Source organism: Moschus berezovskii, chromosome 4 (genome assembly GCF_049115385.1).
Source record: "Moschus berezovskii isolate FMDL1 chromosome 4, NW_MosBer_1.0, whole genome shotgun sequence".
Classification (NCBI taxonomy): Eukaryota; Metazoa; Chordata; class Mammalia; order Artiodactyla; family Moschidae; genus Moschus; species Moschus berezovskii.
Genome location: NC_142463.1, coordinates 106,188,226 through 106,212,199, shown reverse-complemented (window position 1 = coordinate 106,212,199; position 23,974 = coordinate 106,188,226). Strand labels below are relative to the sequence as shown.

General features: G+C 48.8%; 1 protein-coding gene across 1 annotated transcript in view; it reads left to right on the top strand.

Moving 5' to 3' along the window:
- The window catches only part of LOC129541572 (myomegalin-like), a 45,867-nt gene that overhangs the window by 5,232 nt on the left and 16,661 nt on the right, over nucleotides 1-23,974 (top strand). Inside the window, 13 exon segments of the mRNA XM_088835009.1 lie at nucleotides 1,699-1,938; nucleotides 6,394-6,470; nucleotides 9,911-9,945; nucleotides 10,504-10,766; nucleotides 11,162-11,426; nucleotides 12,891-13,127; nucleotides 14,141-14,192; nucleotides 15,280-15,503; nucleotides 16,123-16,275; nucleotides 18,248-18,433; nucleotides 21,170-21,421; nucleotides 22,414-22,545; nucleotides 23,234-23,357. Coding sequence (XP_088691135.1) covers nucleotides 1,699-1,938; nucleotides 6,394-6,470; nucleotides 9,911-9,945; nucleotides 10,504-10,766; nucleotides 11,162-11,426; nucleotides 12,891-13,127; nucleotides 14,141-14,192; nucleotides 15,280-15,503; nucleotides 16,123-16,275; nucleotides 18,248-18,433; nucleotides 21,170-21,421; nucleotides 22,414-22,545; nucleotides 23,234-23,357 — 2,240 coding nt within the window.

Here is a 23,974-nt window from a genome sequence, read left to right as displayed (position 1 = left end):
CTGAGAGAAACACTTTTCAATCTGGCAAAGCAGCCAAACACGAGAGATGCCTGCTGCAGAGCGAGACAGGACAGGCCACTGGCTGTAGCCACCGTGGAGCTGGGCCAGCAGGGCTGGTGGGAAAGTGCAAAGCTCTCACACTTGTCTTTCTGACAGCAAGATGTGATTCAGAATCGTCCTCACCCCCAAAGAGCTCCAGAGTAGCAAAGTCTCAGAGGTTTGTCTGCAATCAAGCCAGGAGAAAGACGTTCTAGTCAGTAAAGTTTCCCACCTGTGTGTGGCTAGAACCTCTATGTTATAAACACGTGCTTTTTGTGTCGCCAATGTAATTAGCCTCCACAGGGGACTCACTATAATCTGTCCCCTGGTTCAATAACCCAATCCCTGTTTGCACTGATTCATACAGCGCAGTGAGTACAGTTAGATAAAGACTCAGAACAGGCGCCGCCAAAATCCTCAAGAGACGGCTCCAGCAAACAGCCAGGAAGCACATCCCCACAGCTGGAAGGTGAATCAACGGTGGCTTTTGGGGAGGCCTATAGAAATATCCCCGCCCAAAGCAAGGGTCCCTGCTAGAACCCACTGACCAGATGCAGACAATTACTCCCCAACTCCACTCTCCAACTCCTGTGATTCAACCCCAGAAGGAAAGCAGGCAGAGGAAGAAGAGACACACCTGAATCAGTGCGTTGAGAGTAACAGATACCAACCCCGTGACTCAAGAAGCTCAGCAAACTCCAAACAGGGTTCAGTATGAAGACAACTCACAACTAACCACACAGTTAACTAGTTTCAAACCACAGAGAAATAGAGAGAAAAATCTTAAAAGCAACCAGAGTAAAAAGTTCCCACTACCGTCAAAGGGGCAACAACAAGGCTGACAGCTGACATCTACACAGAAGCCTCAGAAACCAGAAGAAAATGAAATGAAATGTTTAAACTGATGAAACAAAATCCTGAGCAACCGAGTGTGCGCGTTGCTCGGGGCTGGGGAAGGAGAGGAGGGCCCAGACAAACGCCACTTGGTGCAGAGGTGACAGGGGTCCTGCTCGTGACTTTCCCTCCACAGCTTACACGTGCGTCTCATATGCTCCTCAGTGGGCTTCAAACAACGCAAAATTTTAGAAAGTAAAAAAGGGGAGGACCAAAGAGGGAGGGAAAGAAAGAAGGAAAGAAAACATCTGCATCAGAAGAACAGGAAAGGTCAAATTAATCTAGCAAAGAACCCTGAAGTCAAAATTCCACAAAATGGAAAACTGACAAAACCTGGAAATGTGTACCTGGTGATGGGAAAGAGCAAGGAACACTTTTTCCAGAAGCTGAATATTATGCTGAGAAACTTTCAAAACTCAATCATCTGAGACTGAAAACAAAAACAGATCAGTCTCCCACTGGAAACCAGCACACTATGGATATCTGTACGTGCAGAATAAAATTTATATGTAACTGCAAACTTCGTGAGTGAATGCACTTCGACTTTAGTTCCGCAGGAACTGCAGACACACGGCGTCACCAGGCGCTGTGAGCTCTCACACACGACAGGAGGCACTGGCCAGCGGGGGACGCCCCAGGCAGCATCAGCGCAGTCTCAGCCACGCGCTCCGGATGCTCGTGTGACACCCATGCGGGTGTGGGCATACCCCCGACGCAACCCCCACGTCGGCACACTCTTCTGTGAACACGGGCACGCTCTGCCAGCATCTAGTTTATGCGGGAGCGCAGCTGATTGACAGCGCCATGCTGGGTCCAGGCGCACAGCGCAGGGACGTGCTCGCGTTTGCTGACCTTCCCAGGTGTGCACACGGCAGGGAGACAAGCCCAGCGGAGAGAGCCCAGCCCATTGCGCCACGTGCAGAGCGGCTCACAGCGCCCCCAGACAGCGGTTCAGCTCTCATGTGCAGAGCTCTCTGCATGGCCGGACAGATGGCAACACGGCAGGTAATGTGGTCTTCAGCTCTGTTAAACATCAGCGACGAAGGTCCAGGCTGCAGGCTGTACATTCAGCTGGGAGAAATGCACTCTTCCACGGTCTGGTCTCCTCTTAGACAGCATGAAACACCAATGTCAGAGTCCTCAGCAAACTACCTTTCTGTTGACGCCACACATTTAAAATCACAGCGGTGACAAGAACTGAAAATGCCCTTAATTTTCTCTGACTTCCCAATTCTGTCCTTTCCATATGGAGCTGGCTTTAGAGGTGGTGGTGGTTTAGTCACTAAATCACGTCCGAATCTTTGCAACCCCACAGACAATAGCCCACTAGACTCCTCTATCTGTGGGATTTCCCATGGAGAATACTGGAGTAGATTGCCATTTCCTTTTCCAGGGGATCTTCCTGATCCAGAGATTGAACCCAGGTCTCCTGCATTGGCGAGCAGATTCTTTACCACTGAGCCACCTGGGAATCCCTCCTTGGGAGTAAAACCCCAGTAACATGCTTTAAATTTCTTAACAGAAGCTCAACTTGTTTCTACCAACATCTCCAAATACTTATGTGTCACTCACCCATGTCACTCCCAGCCTTGACCTGGATCTACCTAACATAAGCAGGAAACCCCCCAGGCCCTTTAAACACAGGAAGCAGGCCGACACACAAGGAACAGGAGCATCACGAGGCCAGCAGGAGAGGGTGAGCCCCCTCAGGACTTGGCTGCTCCCACCTTTCATCCCGGGGGATGCTGGGAAGATGAGGCAACACCAGAGCCCAGAAGGTAGGGCCACTGGGAGGAGCAAGAGCCACAGGGGGCCAGGGCTGCTGGGGCCGGGCCATTCTCAACAGAGACAAGTGGGCACAGAGATCAGACGAGGAACAGCCATATCTGCAGCCCTGACCTGGGGCACTCCACTCTCCCCCAGTGCCTCTCACGTCCAGTAGAAGTCAGAGCTGAGCAAGACCATGTGGGACGGCTCCAGCGGCCACCCTGAAGCTGCCCTCTGCTTCCACAGAACGCCGGGTGACATAGACCCACCCTGAGACACCCCCTGCAGTCAGGCCTCTCCCTGTGCCCTGACCCTGCGTCAAGGAGGGCCAGCAGTGCGATCCACCTGGACCATCCTTCTCAGTTCCCCGAGCAACATTGTGATACGCTTGGCTTCCACCAAGGACTCACAACAAAACAAAATCAAACCAAACCATTCCTGCATTTTTTTTAAGCCAACATTAAATCGCTTACCATCCCTTATTCTAAAATTCCTAGACAAACTCCTCCACAGGAAAAGGTCTCTCTCTCCTGGATGGTGACAGTCACTAATCACACCCTCTTCCCTTTTCATCACGGCCATCTGTAGGCTCTATTTCAGATTCATTTGGACCTGCAAAAGCTATCCTTGGGTTTCTCTGATGGTTCAGATGGCAAAGAATCTGCCTGCAATGCAGGAGACATGGGTTTGATCCCTGGGTCGGGAAGATCCCCTGGAGAAGGGAATGGCTACCCACTCCAGTATTCTTGCCTGGAGAATTCCATGGACAGAGGAGCCTGGCAGGCTACAGTCTGTGGGGTCACAGAGTTAGACAGGACTGAGCGACTTCACTTTCACTTCAAGCTCTCCTTAGTCTAGGTTTCCTGCCATATTCAATTTTTGTTACTAGCACATGGTCCTCTGGCAAACACAATGATCTAAATACAGCAAAGAATCAGAAAACAAACAGAGAAGTCTTCTGTCAGCCAAAATGCTGTCACGAAATCCATGCACTAAAGGTCCCAGACACTGAAGCTAGCCTGCCCAGGTTAAAACAGCTACTATGAATATGTCTCATATGTTCAAGAAGAGAGAAGAAAACAGAAACATGATGAAAAACATAGAAGATGTAAGAGAGACCCAAATGGAGTGCAGATGGAAAATAGACTATCTCAACTGAAAAATCTGATGTGACAAACAAAGTAGATACAAGAGAAGGGGGGAAGTGAGTGAAAATGAACACACAACATTTTTTAAACTATCCAGGAAGAGAGAAAAAGACCACAGGAAGACGTGGGACAACATTAAGCAGTCTAACACACATGCAATTGGGAGTCCTAGAAAAAGGCAGAAAATTATTTGAAGAAACAATTACTATTCCTTCATATTTGATTAACACCTATACACACTATTGCAAGAAACTCAATGAAACCAAAGCAGACGAAAACATAAAGAACTAAACCAAGACAAATCATAAACAAATTGCTGAAAAGAAGTGTTAAAGAAGAAAACCTGAGAAACAGTCAGAAGAGGTGGGAAAAGACAATTTCACACAGAGGCACAAAATTAAGAGGGACAGCAAACTGATCATCAGACACTATGCAAAGCAGGATACAATGGAACATACTTAAAGCGTGAAAACAGGGAAAGGGTCAATCTAGACTCTGTGAGAGGCAAAGTATCTTTCAAGAATGAAAGTGAAAATAAAGCCTTATTCAAAAAACAAAGGTAAGCCAATTCATATACTGCTGCTGCTGCTAAGTCACTTCAGTCGTGTCCGACTCTGTGTGATCCCATAGATGGAAGCCCACCAGGCTCCCCCTTCCCTGGTATTCTCCAGGCAAGAACCCTGGAGTGGGTTGCCATTTCCTTCTCCAATGTGTGAAAGTGAAAAGTGAAAGTGAAGTCACTCAGTTGTGTCCGACCCTTAGCGACCCCACGGACTGCAGCCTACCAGGCTCCTCCATCCATGGGATTTTCTAGGCAAGAGTACTGGAGTGGCTTGCCATTGCCTTCTCCGCAGACCTTTATCTGAGACACATTGGTGCAAGTTCCATAAGCATAAAAAAGGACTACCAGATGGAAATTCATATTTCCCAAGAGTGAAGGGCATGCAAATAGTAAATATGCAAATAAATATAAAAGTGTCTTTCCAATTTTAATCTCTTTAAAAGACAACGGACTGCTTAAAACAAAAACAATAAAAGTATATTTTGGAGTTTATAACATATGTAGAAATAAAACATTCCAACTAAATATAATACCCCAAAAAACAGGATGAGAGAAATTGAAATATACTCATGGAAGGTTCTTACACTGTACATGACGATGAATAATACAATGGGAATGCAGACTATGATGAGCTCATTATGAACATTATACACCCTAGAGCCAATAAGAGCCAATGTAGATACATGGTAAATTGAAATCATTTTAAAAATATATTCAAATAGTCTGAATAAAGGCAGGAAAACGGAGGGAGAAGAGTGAAGGAACAAACAGAACAAGGAGAAAACAAATATCAAGGTGGTGCCCTTGAACCCAACCACACTGGTAATTACGTAACATGTTAGTAGTCTGAGTACTTCAGTTTTAAAAAGACCTTACGATTAGCAAGCTGTCTATAAGAAACATGTGTTAAATGTGAAGATAAAATGTGAAGGAACGGGAAAACATTCACCACAGAAACAGTAATGGAAAGAAAGCTGGAGTGGCTATCTGAATATCAAACACATAATTTCAAAACAAGGAAATTGCTAAGACTAAAGGCCATTAAGAGCAAAAGGGTTAATTCACCAAAAGGACATAAAAATTCTAAATATGCATGCACCGAATAAAAGACTTTGAAACAGATAAAGCAAGAACAGAGAACACAATAGGAAACAGACACATCTCTAGCAACAGTTGGTGATTTCAACACTCCTTTCCTGTAATTTATAGAACAGGGAGACAGAAAAGCAGTAAGAATATATTAAATACAACACTTGAGCAACAAAAATGTTTAGTGTTGCTTAAATGAAATAGTAAATATTTAAAACCTTTTCAGCACTGTACTGATGTATGACTCTGGAGTCTCCAGGAAGTTTTAGGAGTGCACAGTTGCTGAGCCCAGACAGGGACAGGAATATAGGTGTGGAGGGAAGGGTCCTATGATCTCGCCCTGCCCACCCACCTGCGCTCTCCATCCGGTAAACCCAGGGCCTTTCAGAAGCCAATCGCCCGCCTGCAAACACGGGACCAAACAGAGGTGCACACCTCTTTCCACACCTGACGCCCAGGGCACAAGGGAGGGACAGGAGCGCACCCGAGTCATCAAAAGAAAATGCCTGTCTGCCCCGCCGCCACCATCACCCGCACGAACTTTGCCATACAAACCTGTCACGTCTCTCTAGGAGACTTCTCCTAAACCACCACCAGAGAACTTTTTTCCTATTTCGTCTTAAAGCTGGAAACAAGGAGGAGGGTGAAGAAATAATGCTTTGGTGGAGCAAGTCAGCATAGGAATGTGAAAACAGTTAAAACTCATTAGATTTCTGGTCAAGATGCAAGATCGCCGTCCCCCCAAAATCAAGCAATCTATTCTAATAGGGTTCCCATGGTAACTGTACAATTGGGCTTTTCGATATAACATCCCTAAGGCCCAACGCGCACTTGTAAGATATATAAGATATACTTTGAACAGCCTGAAGTGTTTTCACCTTTCGGCACTCCCAGACCGATGGCTGCACGTCCCGCCCTGCCGGCTGGGGCCAGGGCACGCTGGTGGCACTTGGGGTAGCAACGCAAGTCCCGTAAGGAACAGGACACGAGAGCAGGGATATAAAACGGGTCCCATGTGGAGCTCCATCCAATGTGCTCTGGGGACAAACCGGTAATGCTACTGTTACAGAACCCCATTTACGGACTGCACGCCACACCACGAGGCTCGTCTTATTGATTTCAAGGTTAAACAGAATCAATCACTAGTAATTACAAGAGGAGCCTCAAGGTTAATCATATGCTTAGACTCTCAGTATGAAATTAAATGACAAGCACAGGTGCGCTGATAAATAAAAGGTAACTGAGGATCCAACCCACGTTTCAGGTGTTAACAGTAGGGCACTGAGCAGAGCACACAGCCCCGCCCCAGACCCCAGCCCCTCCCTGCGGAACACAGCAGTCTTTCCCAGCCACCGCTGGGCCCTGAACGAGCCTGGGAGCAGAGCGCTGGTCACCCTCTGAAGACACAAAGGGTCGAAGCTCAGAAATGGTGAAAGTTCACAACTTCAGCGTTCCTTGCAACAATCATAAAAATACCCACACGTTTGAGACGTTCTGCAGAACCACAACACACACTGTGGCTTCTGGCAAACTGGCAACCTGGGCAGAAGTAAATCTAAGTCTCCCACCTTTATTTACTACATCCCCTCACTGATGGCCACAGTTTTAACGTGGGCCAGTCTGGTGCAAGTGTAGGCTGGCAGGCTTCCAGGGAGAAGTGCCCTGCTTAGTCCCCAACTCTACAGAGTCCTCCAAAAATCCTCAAGACACCTTAGCATGAAAAGCAGCAACCTGCATGGTTCTTAGGATCCTCACGAGAGCCCAACAGAATGACCACGTGCTGCTCCTCGGTTCCAGCAGGAGCAGAGTACGAACTGACCCAGGACCGAGAAAAATTAAAAAGAAAAGAGAAACTCCCAACCAACAAGCTGAGGCTGTAGGCCAGTACGATAACCCCTCTTCATGCTTAAGAAACCCAGTCATCCAGTATTTACTCCAGTCCCACCTCCCAGCTGCCCTCAGGGCCTGGGGTCCTGACCACGGTCCAGCAGGGTCTGCCCGGCACCAGGATGACACCAGGCCTGTCCATGGTCCACTGGCCCTCTGGTGTCTTGACCAAATCTGCTAGATTTCCTTTCTGAAACCTCTGGGATCCTGGTAATAAGACTTGGGTTTCTGTTCATCCTGTTTTCTTATACTCTGATACACACATTTTTGGGGATGCCAAGAGCTAAACCTGCAAACAGTCCTATTTTTGAACACTGATTACCAAGTTATTTTTATCTCCAAATGCCAACTTCATATACAAACCCCTCGTGAGTTCTGTGCTTTTGAAGTAACATTATTTAGTCTGCACCTCACCTTGTATTAGTCAGACTGAGCTGCTATAACAGAATATCACATACTAAGTGGCTTAACAGACAGAAATTTATTTTCTCACAGTTCTGGAGACTGGCAAGTCCAAGATCAAGGTTCCAGCTGATTTGATTTCTGGTGAGGGCTCTCTTCCTGGCTTGTAGGCAGCCACCTGTTGCCCGGTACGATCACCCTCTCTCTTTTCATATAAGGCCACCAATCCTACTTGGATCAGGCCCCTTCTTCAAACCTCATTTATTCTAAATAATCCCCTAATGTCCCCATCTCCCAATACAGTCACAGTGGGGGTCAGGGCTTCAAAATGTGAATCTTAGGGGCATGTTCTATCCATAGGAACCTGTGTCCTGAATCCTTCGCTGGGCCGTGCATCAGGTGGAAACCCCACACCAGGCCACGGAGAGTTTCCAAGACAGAATGCCAGCATCAAGAGACAAGAACAATACAAGTCAACCAGAAACCCGAGAGTACGTGTGATGAGCCCAAGGGGAGGAGACATTTCAGGGGCTGAAGAGGCTTCTAGAAGGGTGGGGCCTTGGGAAGGATTCAGGGAGAGCCTGGGAACAGACAGGGTCTATGATCAGGCTGAATCAGAAGAGGATCCCTAGGCAAGAGTCTCTGGAGCCTCCCACCCATTCACTCTGAGATCCAAGAGCTGATGCACAGGTTTCTAGAGAAGCTACCAGAACAAACGTGGAGGGCCTTGGGGCTAAAAGTGGTGCCAACAGGAGCCAGGCAGGCTCGTGTTCCTCTGGGGCCTGGGTGGGAAAGAGGATCTCCTGGAGCATCTCCGCACCCCTGCCTCTAGCAGGAGGAGGAGGACACTGTCCTCGCTCCCTGTGTCTGCCTGGGAACCCAGCGTACAGGGCCCCGTGGGGCAGCAGTGCTCACGGACAGAAGCAGGGAGACGGCGTGGGGTGCACCAGGCAGAAAGGACACAGGTGGCTGAGGCTGGAGCCAGGCAGCACCTCCATCGGTGGCGGAGGGACAGGAGATGGGAAAGGTCAGCCATCTGAACCCAGAGTCCATGTGGACTTTGCTCTCCACCCCAAGAGACAGCCTCCAATCTGAGAGCTGACAGAATCGGCCTGACCCCGCGCAGAGAACCTGCCTGGCTTCCAACAGGTGACCCTCCAAACGAGCTCAGTCCCGGGCAGCCCGGTGCCAGGACCCCACTGTGCTGAGCCACAGGGCAGCAGTGGGCATCCAGACAGCAAAATGGAGCAGACACCAGCACAGCCAGGCCTCGGAGCTTCCCTAAGAAGTAGGCTTTGCCACATGAACACCAGAGCAGAGCTGAGGCACGTCAAATAGCTGCTTCTACATCTGAAACCACTGGAAACATGATTTCCGGCCAATGCAAAAGAATATCTCACTCACCTTCTCCAGAATCCACCCCGCCTGGATTGTCCACAGCCATGTGTAAAAGCACCTCGGGCCCAAAGAAGGTCTCTGAGCAAGAAACCTGAACAGATAGGAGAGAACACCACGAGGAAATCAGAACTGTAACCTTAGGAGGCTTTTCTGGCCTGACAAACGGTCCGGAGGATACCCTGGACAGCAGCAAGTTCTCAGTCCACAAGGCCAGGACAGAGGCTCCAGGACACGTTCTCATCACACTCATGGCAAAAATAAACAGGTTAGGAACACCTAAGAGGAAGCCTTTAAAGCCCATACTTTTAGTTTAGGGAAACTGAACTCCTGATTGTGATTCAGGGCCCACGTGGGTTCAAGCTGGTGGTGGGGCGACAGCAAGCATGTCACTCCCAACCCAGGACTGAGCGTGTCCAGGGCTATCAACCACTCAGCCTGCCCAGGATCCCCAGTGTCAGACCAGAAAAGTCCCGCATCCCATTAAACCTTGGCCGCCCAGGACGGACAGAATGCACGGCTCTCCGGAGCCTGTCCTTCTGGGGGCAGAAGGCGACCACACCAGTAGTCAGAGGGGTGGATAATGCTGCATTTCAGGAATATTTCATTTTAGAACCTGCGTTTGGTTCTAAGTAACCATTCTTGCAACAAATTTCAACAGCCCCCTGCCGGGCACAGCTACCCTCCAGTGAACCCCCACCCTGCCCACCGCTGCTCTCCTCCCCAGCAGCCCCTGCCCCCAGGGCGGCCCGGAGACGGATGGTCGGTGTGGGTCCAGCAATCAGCCAGCGGCCGCCTTGACTCACCATCCATCTGAGTCGACAGCTTAATCTGAGGATAACACAGTGGTGACAGAAACAGATTCTTCTGCACAATAAAGAATAGCACACATGGGCTTTGCTCGGGATGGCTGGCTAAATTCAGTAACTTTGGGAACTACATCATTTCTGTGCCTCGCCCTGGAATCAAACCAGGGCCTCCTGCATTGCAGGCAGCTACCGACTGAACTATCAGGTGGATATGCAAACTGTACATCTAAAAAAGTGTTTTCCTGTTATAAAAGCACTGTAGCTATAGGGACATCCACCAAGTTGAAACTGAGGCGAAAAGCACTGAGTAAAATAGAAGGTGACCACACCTGACTTGCAGGGCTCTTGGGAGGACAAGAAATATGGCATTTGGAGGCTAGGACAGTGCCAGCGCTGAATCAAGTACTGCTTTAACTTTTGTTCTAGTAATTATTGTCCTCAAGACCTTGAAGGGCATGGCCTCAGCAGCATGCCCAGCTTTACTCAGGAGGATGTCTTTGTCTTTTCTCAGAGTGTGAGGAGCACAACAGCCTCAGGGAAACAGTCTTGATGGAGGGGCTGTGCTCTGGGCAGGGACACCTGGGCTCCACAGTGGCCAGCCCCCCTGGGAGGAAGCCCTCGGAAAGCCAACTAGGGAAGCAGGAGGCGCTCCGGGCATACGGAAAGTCAGAGGACATCTCTATCCTACGTAAGAACATCAAAGATCTGAAGGCCCAGCTGCAGAAAGCCAACAAGGTCATTCAGAACCTGAAGAGCCGGGTTCCGTCCCTCTCAGTCCAGTTCAGTTCAGTTCAGTTGCTCAGTCGTGTCCAACTCTCCGCGACCCCATGAATCACAGCACGCCAGGCCTCCCTGTCCATCACCAACTCCCAGAGTTCACTCAAACTCATGTCCACAGAGTCGGTGATGCCATCCAGCCATCTCATTCTCCGTCATCCCCTTCTCCTCCCGCCCCCAACCTTTCCCAGCATCAGTCTTTTCCAGTGAGTCAACTCGTCGCATGAGGTGGCCAAAGTATTGCAGTTTCAGCTTTAGCATCACTCCCTCCAATGAACACCCAGGATTGATCTCCTCTAGAATGGACTGGTTGGATCTCCTTGCAGTATAAGGGACTCTCAAGAGTCTTCTCCAACACCACAGTTCAAAAGCATCGATTCTTTGGTGATCAGCTTACAAGCGATTATTCATCTAGTCTGGAGAGACCCCGAAAGCTGAAGGCCGTTGGTGCCCTCGAGGGATCCTCACCGCACAGTGTCACTGATGAGGACGAGGGGTGGCTGTCTGATGGCACTGGGGCCTTCTACCCTCCAGGGCTTCAAGCTAAAAAGGATCTGGAGAGTCTGATCCAGAGGGTGTCCCAGCTAGAAGCCCAGCTCCCAAAAACTGGGACAGAAGGGAAGCTGGCCGAGGAGCTGAGATCTGCCTCGTGGCCTGGGTAAGGAGGGTGCTCTGTGGATCATTGCTTGATTGAAGATGTCTACGTTTCTGTGTGAAATAGGGAAGCCCAGGCAGGTAGAAGAGAGAACCCATTGGGGCAGTCAGAGAAGGACCTATTTCACTGGTAGTCCTGGGTGTTAAGAAAGGACACCTGACCCCTGCTGGGAGATACCAGGTCCCTGGGATTTCCTCTTAGGAATGTCTTCACACAGCGACAGGACGTATAAGTAGTCAAACTGGAGGCAGACTTCCTGGGTTTGAATCCTAGCTCCAGTACTTACAGGCTGTGCAAACCTCTTTAGTCTTCCTGAGCCTGTTTCTTTATCTATTAAATGAGGAAAATAAGAAAACCTATCTCTAAGGGTGGTTATTAGGTTTAAATGAATTAATCCAAGTGCTTATAATAATGCCTAGCACATATTAAAGCTCTCAACCCTATTTGTGTAATTATTATTGTTTTTCATACTTTGTGTTGAAAAACACTGGACTAGGTGTCCATCTCAGTATCTAGGTTATCTATGCTGAGTAACAAACCACCCCAAAGCAGGGGATTCAAACAGCAATTTATGTGGATTGGCTGGGCTTAGTAGGGGTCGCTCTCATGTGGGGTCTCTCACGCCGTCAGATGATGGCTGGGGCTGGAGTCACTGAGACGTCTGGCTGGAATGGCTTCTTCATCCTTGTGCCTGGTGACACAGTGCTCCCTGGTGTCCCTCTTTCTCCACGTGGCTTCCTGTCTTCTGGGGCCTTTGCTCCCGGCCTGGGCCTCTCATAGTGGTGCTCTCAGGGTAGTTTCACTTCAGCAGGGTAGCTGGCTTCCAGGAGTCAGGAAGTAGAAGTTGCCAGGTGAGTTAAGAGTGACTCCTGGACTTGGCACAGTGTCACCTCCAGTGTGTTGTCTTGGTCAAGGTGGTCACAGGGCCCACACAGATTTGAGGAGGTCGAGAATGACTGCAACCTAATGATGAAAGAGGGGCACAGCCACACTGTAGCCAAGCATGTGGAACGGGAGCTTGAGTAACGGCCATCTTTGCAAAATACGGTCTAAAGTAATACAGATGGTCTTTGAAGTAGAAGACATGAAAGGACTTATGTTGATTTTTAGTATTTATTGAGTACCTACTCAATAAATCTATTTAGCATTTATTATCAACTATAAGTCTACACTCTATTGGTGCTGTAAGGGAAGTAAAATACAGCACTGTGTTTACCCCCACGGAACTTATTTTTCACTTTGGCACATGACTAATGCATACTAAACAGTGGAGGAATGGTGGTGTACCGTGTTGTTTGATGCAGGTTTGTCAGAACAGAATTTACTCTTAGATACATCCTTTGGTTTTGGTGCCAGAATTCAGCATAAACTGAGGAATTCTTAGAGATGTTCTCACAGAAATCTCTACAGAAGCCCCCCATAGCTTAATTTTCCATTCTTACTCTTTCCTCTTCTTTCATTCATTTGGAAATATGATTCCCTGATTCAGGACCAGGCCCGAGAACTATCCTACCTACGTCAGAAAATACGGGAAGGGAGAGGTATCTGTCATCTCCTCACCCGGCACTCCAAAGACACGGTAAAGTCTTTCAAGGACCTCCTAAGGAGCAACGACATTGACTACTACCTGGGACAGAGCTTCCGGGAGCACCTCGCCCAGGGCAGCCAGCTGACAGAACGGCTCACCAGCAAACTCAGCACCAGTAAGTTGGCCTCGTGGCTTCGGGACCCTCTCAGTCACTCCCAGAGCCTAGCCCCCAGTGGCCACCTCACCTCCACCACAGCTGCTAACCCAAGTCCTGCTTCTGCTTCATTCCCGGGGGCCGTGATGGGATCAGGACTGGCCGGTGGGCCATACAGAGGAGGAACCACAGGGTCAGAGAACTCGTGATTACAACTGTAGAAACGTCATCATTTATGGAATGTGCCCTTTGGGAAAGGAGACTGAGTTCATCCAGTGTTGGGGGAGAAAGGGCGGAGGGATGGGAGGACTTCATGGCAATAAAAAGAGCCCTGAATCGAGAACTGCAGGACACAAGCTCTAGCCTGATGCTACCATTCAGTTTCTTTGGGCAAATGACTTACCTTTTGACATCTCTTGTTTCTTCGCCTATTGCCCGGCAATGCACGTGAATATAATTCAAATAAAGGACAGCACCATGCCCACTTGAACTGGGCACTGAACGTCACAGTACACTGGCCAGGAATATTGGTCATGGTTAGAGTCTTTTACTTAGAATTTCCTGAGAGCACCCAAGAGGGCACAGCAGGGTCAGTTTTGGGGGCCAAGCAGCCCACATCCCAGGTGCAGGTGCAGAGGTGGGACAGGGCTGTTGGTCACTTCCCTAAAGCAAGGGCAGGTTCTCCGTGAAAGCTGTGAGGGGACACAGAGCTCTCACCTGGGAGTCATTCTGTGGCAGGCCTGGAGCCTGGTATGTTATGGAGGGAATCTGGCCAAGTGCCTTTTAAACTTTTTTTGCATTGATTTGGGGCAAAGGCAGTCATGATGGTGATCGCCAGGTCAGGGAAGTTCTCCCTGGTGAGCGCTGGAGAACCTGCACGTCTGTTCTCTAAAGATGCAGCCTGATGTCTCCCACATGTCCTGACCACACACAGAGTGGTCACTATTTTGCACTCGAATAGGCTCGTGCACTTGTAATGTGTAAAGTGAGACCTGTTTAATTTCTTACTGTTTCTTTCTGAATTTGGTTTTCAGAGGATCATAAAAGTGAGAAAGATCAAGCTGGACTCGAGCCACTGGCTCTGAGGTAATTCAGATAGAATCTGGTAAAGTAATTGGGAACAAGGCCTAAGGGATCAAGAGGGCTCCAACTTCACAAGACAGAAGTGGGGGCGGAGGGGGTATGGAAAATACTGATTGTAATGAATTCATCTGTTCATGAAACATCTTCCTGTCCTTTTTAGCCTAATTCTTTACACTCTTTTGATAGAATTCTATTGATTTCTATTTGTATAATGATTCTCCAGGCTTAGTAACCTACAGTCAGTCTGACGTAAAAGTAAACTTACCAAATTTCAAGGGTGCTTGGCACCCCAAGGATCTCCTCTGCTCCCCGACTCTGTGTGTTTAAGTACATGGTGCGCTTTTTGCCAAGTTGGCTTACCCCCAAGTGGAGTTAGCAGCTAGCTTAGTGGCCACACATTTTCCTTGGGAAAAAAAGAATTGTGTTACAGTTCCTAATAAAATTCCTCAATGTTGCAGATCTTGGGCGGCTACAGTGCCTTGGAAACCAGTTTTCAATGAGTCATTGCATATTTTCTTATTATGTGCAATAAAATTCAGGCTCAGAGTCCTTTGCAGTTACTAGTTCAAATCCCTTTGTGTCATGAGTGTGCTTTAGACCACTCAGTGCTCCTCAAAATATCTGCGGTGCAGGACAAAGGAGTTTATTTTTATCTCTAATCTGTCATAGACACACACCTGGTCTGTACCTTAATCAACCAGATGATTCTACTCACGTCCTCTTGGAGGATGTGAGAATGCCACCCTGCTGTGTTTCTCAGTGCTCACCGTCCGTTTCTGTACTTACGTTGTTGGAGACCGGGAACCAGCAGTTCTCGGACTCCAGCTGTCCTGGGGACCACGCTTGGAGCAGCAGTGCCTCAGAGGCCTGGCTGAGCCCCTGCGAGTCCTCAGCGTATCGTGTGGCCAGTGCACTGGGCACCGCTTGCTCCCCCTCCCTCTGCACCCGGCCTACTTCTCACCCTAAACCAGAGATGGGTAATTCATTTGTTCTCTGCAGGCATGGTCCCCTTGACTTATGTAGTTTTCCTCATAAGGACTAGCTCATCCAGTGATTCTGCCTCCCCTGTTGTCCTCCTTCACCCCACTAGGCTTAGCAGGGAGCTGCAGGAGAAGGAGAAAGTGATTGAAGTCCTGCAGGCCAAGCTGGACACCTGCTCCCTCACGCCGTGCAGCAGTCATGCCTTGTCTGACTCCCAGCGCTCTCCCAGCAGCTCCTCCTTCTTGTCTGACGAGCTGGAAGCCTGCTCTGACATGGACATCACCAGCGAGTACACACACTGTGAAGAGAAGAAAGCGTCGCCTGGTCACTCAGGTAGCCTCCACTTTCTGAGTGGAGCCACCTTTTTCTAGGCTGAGAGGAGACTTCTACATCCAGGCTTTATAGATACGCCTTGGCATGTGTCAGGCTGAACCATGCCGAGCCTAGGCCCCAGTGGGTCAGGACCTTTGCTTTGCTCCTGATTCTACAAGCTGACCCTGTCACTGGGTCTCCTCTCACCTGGATGCTGTTGGACCAGGCAAACCACAGTGGGGAGAGTGAGAAGAGGATGGGGACTTCTGCTTCCGCACTGCCTCACGGGCACATAATCTGTCTGATTGATCTCCTTCTGTAAGATGGGGTGTCTTATCCCTCCAGCCAGGTGCAGCTTCTGAACCCCCGAGTTTCCTTGGGTGTCCACATATGCTGCTGCACTTGCCTGCTATTTTTGGAGGTGCCTTTTCCTTGGTTTCAGGCTCTGAGCCCCACTGTCGCCTCTCAGGTGGCTTTTCTCACTGAAGGAGCAATCTGCAAGTCAGGAATGAAAGCTGCTCACAGTGCTTGCGCTTGGTGCTTTCCCTGACAACAAGGCTCTGCCCTGGTTACATTGTAAGATCAGATTCCAGTTCTTTGAAGAATACCAAACATGTTCTTTCATTCATGGGTTTTGTAGATTCCATCCATCATTCAAGTCATCCTGCTGTACTGTCTTCCAAACCATCAGCAACCAGTTCATCTCAGGGGGTTAAGGCCGAACCCAGCAGCAACCCCATCAGCTTCCCAACTCCCCAGAATCCCCCCAAGGAGGCCAGCCAGGCCCATCCAGGTATGCCCTAGCCAATGGGGCAGGGGCTTCATCTCCTCTCACCCAGCTTTGACTTTTCTTCAGGGATAAGAAAAGCATCATTAGGAGCTTAGATACATTGAATCCTAGACAAAAATCAAGGGACCATTCAAACTCACTAATAGGGTCTGACTAGTCTTTAACTACCATAGAAAAATAAATAATCCACATCAGACTTTGAGCTGCATACCAATTTTGACCAGTAGTTGGCTAATCATTTTAAAAGAATCATCTTCATTTCTTTCTCTCATTTTACCCTGGAAATCAAAGAGGCAAAATGTTTCTCTCAGGATTATTGTAGCCAGAGAGCAAAAAGAAATTTCCATCTGCTGCTCTCTTGTGTGTTTTCCCCATTTTCTCTGCAGAGGAGCCTCTGTAGTTGGTGGGGCTATTTCCTTCACAGGTGAGGATGCTTCAGTATCCTTAGAAGGAATTCTGTTCACATTACATTATCTTTCATGGTTTTATGAATGGGTCGGTGATCCTTGAGATATACATGGTGTACATCTTGGAACGACAGAGTTGTATATTTCATTTACCTGCCTCAGGTTAGTTACCAGGGGGTGTATTATCCAATCACAGCTCTACACTAGCAATGCACAGAACAGGCAAACCTTATTCTCACCTGCTGCCCCCCAACAAGACGGGCTGGCTGCCTGCCTTCAGCGTGGTTGTGGTAAGGTTGCGTTCAGTAGAGATGCCTACAGAAGAACACTTTTCTTCTGCCATCCTTGTCCCTCTTGAGAGCAAGTCACCCAAATCTTAAGGAAAAGAATGTGTCCAACTCTTTCTGGGCTCAAAGTTTCTGGGCCAAAATTTCCAGCTAAACCAGGAAATCATGGGGAAAAACCATTCGCCAAGCACTGTAGACATCTCTGTGAGTGCTTTGGGATTAAAAAGAGCAGAAGGTCGAAGGTTTTAGAGTCAGTTGCCTCCCTGAAGGAGGCCTGGGCTGTGTCACTTGGTAATTCAGGGTCTTGTACTGCTCTGATACCATGTCAGCGTCCTGGGATAAGGGATGTTTTTCGGAATGCGATCACTGTCTTCTGTGTGGAACAGTCTCCACAAGTCTAGACGTTGTGGGTTCTGCTCCCTCCGTGGTCTACATGCCCTTCAAATGTTTTTAGGAAAAGGAGAGAGATTCAAACATCAGAACTTCCCAGGCTTCCTGAAATCTATAGATGGGCTGCATAAGCATCACCTGTGAAGTTTTTTCTTTTAAAAAACTTTCTGACCAGAGTTTCTGATTCAGTAGGTTTGCATCAAGGATGGAAGAATCCACATATGTTAAGCATTTTTCTTAAACTATTTGAACGTTCAGACAGATTTTTGCATGCCACTGTGTCTGTCAGTTTGCCAAGGCTTTTATTTTTCCTTTGGTGAATGAGCACAGTGATTTGGGATTCTCAAGTTTGTTTCCATCAGCCTTGAATTTCATGCATGAGTCATGCCAGCGTCCCCACTCTCCTAGTCCACTCCTGTCCTCCTCAGGGTGAGTCCTGTTGCTTTCAGGAGTTCTGGGTGTAGGGGAGTCTTGTCACAGAGGCCAGGACTGGCCCATGCTGGCAGCAGCACCCCAGGGCTCCTGAGAGCATTCAGGCAGAGGCATCCTGAACTGCCATGCCCAGATGGCTAGGATGGGGCTCTCATGGCTGCCTGAGCTATGGTAATGCTACCTTGCCTTTTTATAACCAATTGTTTTCCAGATGAGCATAGAATGTGAATGCAGGATAGCCCTGGCAGGGGAGAAGAAGGAGCGGGTGAGATAAGCCAGCCTCTTGGGTAGCTCTGCTCCCCCTTGGCCATCTTAGTCATTACCACATTGAATGACAGACACTCCCCAGGGAGACACCTGGTCAGGAAATAGTTTCACCTTCTCAATCTTTCACCCGTTCTTTTCTCTCCCTTTCGGTCTAATGACTTGTGTCCTTTCTCCCTGACTTTCTGTTTCTAGGCCTTCATTTCCAATCCATACCCACACTGGTTAGCCTTCCCCAGGCACCCCTGCCCTCAGCTCCACCCAGCTTCCTGCCTTTCAGCTCTGCTGGCCCTCCCCTCCCTGGCTGCTGTGAGACGCCCAGGGTCTCCTTGGCGGAGGCTCAGCAGGAGCTGCAGATGCTGCGGAAGCAGTTAGGAGAAAGTGAGCACTTCCTGCTGTGTTCGTGTGCTTGCGGACGGCGGACCCACACTGTGTGTCTCTGCATGGCTTTGGCTGGATGGCAGAGTTTTCAAAATAACACAGGGGTACACGCTATCAGTGGACGACTGTGGGAGAGCTGCGCTTGCTATTTTTGGAAATATATTTGCTGTTATCTTTCTCATGTGTGTGTTTCATCAGTTAGTAGGTAACTAACTATGCTCCTATGTGAAATAAGAAAAGAACTTCACATGATGAATTTGCCCTCTAGTAGTGCTTTTAAAAAACTAGAAAGCAATTTGAAATTATCTTATAACCATGGTCTGTGCCTGTACAGAAGAGCTTGGATGGGCCAGAGATTGATGGTCACCATAGACCACAAGCTGAGAATGTGTACACCTTGAGCCCCATTTAGACCACATTAGTATCCCTGAAATTGGATACACTGTCTACTCTAACATTAGTTTGATTTCCAGCTAGACCGAGATCATTTTTAAGGGGAGTCTGCACATGTTCCTTCCAGCAGGCAGTGAGGTCGAAGAGGCTACCTTCTGCTACCAGTGTTACACGGGTATAGCAATCTAAGGACCTACCAACGTGAACATGGTCTTACCTTGTGTGCCAGGGCAGAGAACTAAAACTCAGAGAGTGAGGTTACTTGATCAAGGTCACTAGGAAGGGCGAGAAATGGGCTTGAATTTGGATCTTCTGCTCCTGGTTCCATGTTTCCATCATACCTTCTCCATCTGGAATGGTTTTGTTACAGTCCTGCTGAGAGCACAGGCTGAGCTCAGCTGAACAATGCTGGAGTCCCCTTGCCAAAGTCTTTTCTCTCTTTAGAGATGACAGCAAGGTGCTATTCTCTCTGAACTAGAACTTGCTACCACGCTACCATAGCAGGTCTGGAACCAACAACTGATGGATAACAAATCTGTTCCATGCCGAAAGGCACGAGTGTTCACTAGACTACTTTTCATTTCCTCACTTCCTTTTCCTTCATCTTTCCACATTGTCAAGTTGTCTTTGCCCAAAGCTAGAGACAGGAAGGAGAGCACTGTGCATGAAATGGTCTGCTGATGCGGGTTGAACTGGAGTCACAACCAGTCTGTTCCATGGGCCAGATTTTGGATGGTCCAGCCTTGGCAAGAAAGGCTGTAGCGCTTTCTTTGCCTTGTTAAGCACAGTCCTCTCCAAAGAGCTCATCAGCTCTCCTCCTGTGCTTTAAACCAAGCTTCCGAGTGGATAGTGGTGCATGGCAGCTTCTCAGGTCTCTATGGAGCTAATCTTCTTGTGCAAGTGTCTGTCTGGTGTTTTTGCATGGTTTAGGGCATGCGCTCTGTATTGTGTGGCCAGGGAGACTGGAACGTGAGACTACTGATCCCTGTTACTGATAGATTTGAAGCCTCCTGCGACCTTGGTGAGAAAGTAAGCTGAGTGTCAACAACCACTGATTTCCCCTTCGCCTTGTGTGGGGTTGGGGTTGAAAGAGGTGTGGACGAGGTAGGGAGTCATGTCTCTTTTAAATCCTGGACTGTAATTTGTATGCTTCCATTTTTCATCCCCCTCCTTAATTTCCACTGATCCTAATGAATATCTAGTAGTTTTCAAATTGGGGAAGGGGAGATGCTTGACAATACTTCTCAAAGTTTCCTGCCTTTTAGGACGATTTTAAAACATTCAGTACCGAAGCTGAACCACATACCCGTTAAGGTCAGATCTCTGGGGAACCAGGCACTGGTACTTGTTTTTACATTGTCTCAGATGATTCCAGAATGTAGCCAAATTTGAGAACAGTTATAAATAAGGATCAAAATTGGCAACTGCCAACTACATTAATCCCTCAAAGGGGGTTGGCTTGGTTGGAAGACACCAGGACCTCACTCCTCACTCCTGTTTCTTAGGCAGAGCTACCTGTTTGCTGCTCATGTCGATAATCCCTAGAAAGCAGTCTTCTGAATGTGAATATCCTGAACTATAGCCGGTTCACTTCTTTCCCTCTCTCACCCAGCTGGGATTATTTTTAAATAGAAGCGGAGATGATGGGAAGGCCCATGATTTCACAGGATCTATGAAGGCATCAGCCTATGAAATGAAAGGTCCTACCTCCCCCATGGGAGAGTGTTCATGACTCTTCAGATGCAAGTGATGACATTTCAGTTCCTTGAATCGTGTTGAGTAAGATTCAAATCACCCCTTAGCTTATACAGAACCTCCCCCAACCTCAGCAAAGAGTTCAGTCTGGAGTGAGTGGGTCCACCATTCTAGGTGGATTTATGCCCCCTTTCTCTTCTGACAACCCCAAAGGAAAACTAGAAAAACTGGCACTTTCGCTTCCGGAAGAGCAAGTACTCCCAGGAACACAAATATTCCTGTTCGCAGGTGTGCTCAGTGCTATGGCCATCACACTCTGAACCCCTGACTTTCCCAGTGAGTTCTACCCAGGAACTTCCTGGACTCTATCATGAGGCATTATCACGGGAGCCAGGTTAGGGCCACAGGACTTTCCTGTTGTGTCCATGGGTGACTTTGTTCACCCCCTACCTCTTGTGTCTCTTGCTCACAAATACACGGGGTGAGAGTCGCAGCCTCCAGGGTCTAAGTCTCCATCTCACTGGTGTTCCGCAGCCGCTGAGGTCTCAGCCCGTGTGTCCCCGTCAGTGTCCGTTCTCCTCAATCACGCGCTTCCTGGCTGATCCTTGTGTTCGCTACTGCTGCTCACTCATGTTTCCTTCTGCCCAGGTGTCACCAGTGTTCATCCTGCTTCCCCAGACACATTGCCAACCGACCATATAGAAGCCAGACCTTCCCATTACCGCAACCCTACCCAGCCCCTCTGTCCTCCAAGGAGCACCACCGAACTGGGCAGAATCCTGGAGCCTGGGTACCTGGGCAGCAGTGGCCAGTGGGACATGATGAGACCTCAGAAAGGGAGCATATCTGGGGACCTATCCTCAGGCTCCTCCATGTACCAGCTTAACTCCAAACCCACAGGTAAATACAAAGCCGAGCAGGTCAATTGTTTCTCTAAACCATATGGAACCTCTTGCACTTACCAGTTACCCTGGCAAATGGACATGTACACTTACAACTCCCTTACATGCACCCCTATATGGGAGGAGGCCCATGGGGCTTGCTTAGTACCAGCTGTCCTGTGTTTAAAACCAAATTACTCTTTTTTTAGGGTAAAAGTGATAGGTTATTTAATTTTAAACCTTTTTTTTTTGTATTGGGGTATACCCGATTAACAATGTTGTGATAGTTTCAGATGAACAGCAGAGGGACTCAGTGATACATACACACATACCCATTCTGCCTCAAACTCCCCTCCCATCCAGGCTGCCACATAACATGAACAGAGTTCTATGAGCTATATAGTAGGTCCTTGATGGTTATCCATTTTAAATGTAGCAGTGTGTACATGTCCATCCAAAATGCCCTATCTCTTTCCCCCAACCATCCCCCTGGCAACCATAAGTTTGTTGTCTAAGTTTGTGAGTCTCTTTCTTTTTTCTAAGTAAGTTCATTTGTATCATTTCTTTTTAGAATCCACATATAAGGGATGTCATACGATATTTCTCCTTCTCTGACTTCACTCAGTATGACAATCTCTAAGCCCATTCATGTTGCTGCAGTGGCATTATTTCATTATTTTTTATGGCTGAGGTGATGGACAGGGAGTCCTGGTGTGCTGTGGTTCATGGGGTTGCAGAGAGTCGGAGATGACTAAGCGACTGAACTGAACTGAATATTCCACTATGTGTGTGTGTGTATACATATATATATATATATATATATATATACACACATACATATATATATGTCACCGCCATTCACTCTTTAAACAAAGTCACCTGAGCTCCCATATGCCCATGAGAGAGGACAGTGATGTTTAAGGGTCTTGCTGAGAGGCCACTGGCAAAGCCCCCAAGTGGGCCCCAGGGTGCTCCATCTCCACCTCTTCCTGTCCTCCTAGGTGGCTGCAGGGGCTGACCTGCTAGAGGAGCATCTTGGTGAAATCCGCAACCTGCGCCAGCGCCTGGAGGAGTCCATCTGCATTAACAATCGCCTGCGGGAGCAGCTGGAACGCAGGCTCAGCTCCACTGCCCGCGAAAGCGGTAGGAGAGGCCCAGGGCCTCCTATTTCCGGTCTACTTAGGGAGAATCTAAGGTTGCCCTAGAGAAGAGCGTCACAGATTTCAAAGCACTGTGGTCTGCTTTCCTCCACTTGCTCCTTACAGTCAGCAAGGCAGGGGGCAAGGACCATTCCCCTCCCCTTGTTGCTGTATCTGAGCTCAGAGAGTAGCTCTCCTCACTGCAGATCTAACCAGATCTGGTCCCCAGAATCCTCTGACTTCTCCTTCACCCTAAAGCTGCTCATTTGCTTCCTGCTGACTTCTGTGCCCTGGTTCTGTGACTGGCATGTGGTGGAGCCAGGTCTGCAAGGCCTCCTGCAGCCGTTCACCAAAGTGGCCTTCCTGCCCACACTCTCCCCCAGGCTGCTGACACCGGGAGGCCGGCCTTTGCAAACACCCTTGACCTGTCCACACTGCAGCAAGAGCAGCTATTTAGGGAACAGAGCCTCCTGAACTGCTCACCCAGGGCACATGAAATGCATGCAAAGAACTCATGCAGAGGAGCCACAGCAAAGCCAGGCATTCAGCCCAGCAGACTTCGTCCCACCAGGAGACAAGTCCTCAGGGTTTTCTGCTGGGTTGGGACAGTGTCTTTGGAGGCAGAGAACGAGCAAACAGAGATCCTCTGTTACACCAATGTGTAACTTACCTGCTTGCACTTCCTCGGACAGGCTCCACCTCTAACTTCTACAGTCTGGGCCTGGAGTCCACACCTCAGCTTTCCAATGAGAACAGAGTCCTTCGGGAAGAAAACCACAGGCTTCAGGCTCAGCTCAGTCATGTTTCCAGAGGGGAGTGCCAAAAGCCACAAACTGTGGTCAGTGTTGTATCTCTTTCTTCCCTGGCCATACCCATCACCAACTGGAGAACCTAAGAGAGGAGAAGGTGGAGAGAACAGAGCTACTCAGACCCACTAACAGCAAACTCCCATAGCTTTTCTCACTCTAGAAAGGGCTACTTGCTGACAATCCCGAACCGTGGGCCCTCAGACGCCTAGGCTCCAGGGAGGAGGAGCTGTAGGAAAGCCACTTCTGTGCGACCCACGTGCAGTGATTCAGTCATTAGCCACCAACCTGGACACCAGTTAGTGCCCGTCCTACCTCCCCACACTCACAGCTGGTTTCAGTCCAGGAAAGGGAGGAGCAGGAGGCCTACACACCCTCTCAGGCTCTTCCAAGACCTCGCGGAAGCTCCCTGTGTCCCTCTCGTGCTGATGTGCTGTGTCTCCTCTCCATCTCCCTCCTCCTACACTCAGGGCTTCTCTTTGGTCCCTGGTCCTCATGACTGTGTCTGGAGGTGCTAGAAAAACATCTTCCAGAGCTTTCTCAACACTTTTGAGTGGGCATCCATGTGTGGGCATCATTTCCTTTGGGCCTGGGGAGCGGGGGGTGGGTGCTGACCTTAGTGTTAAT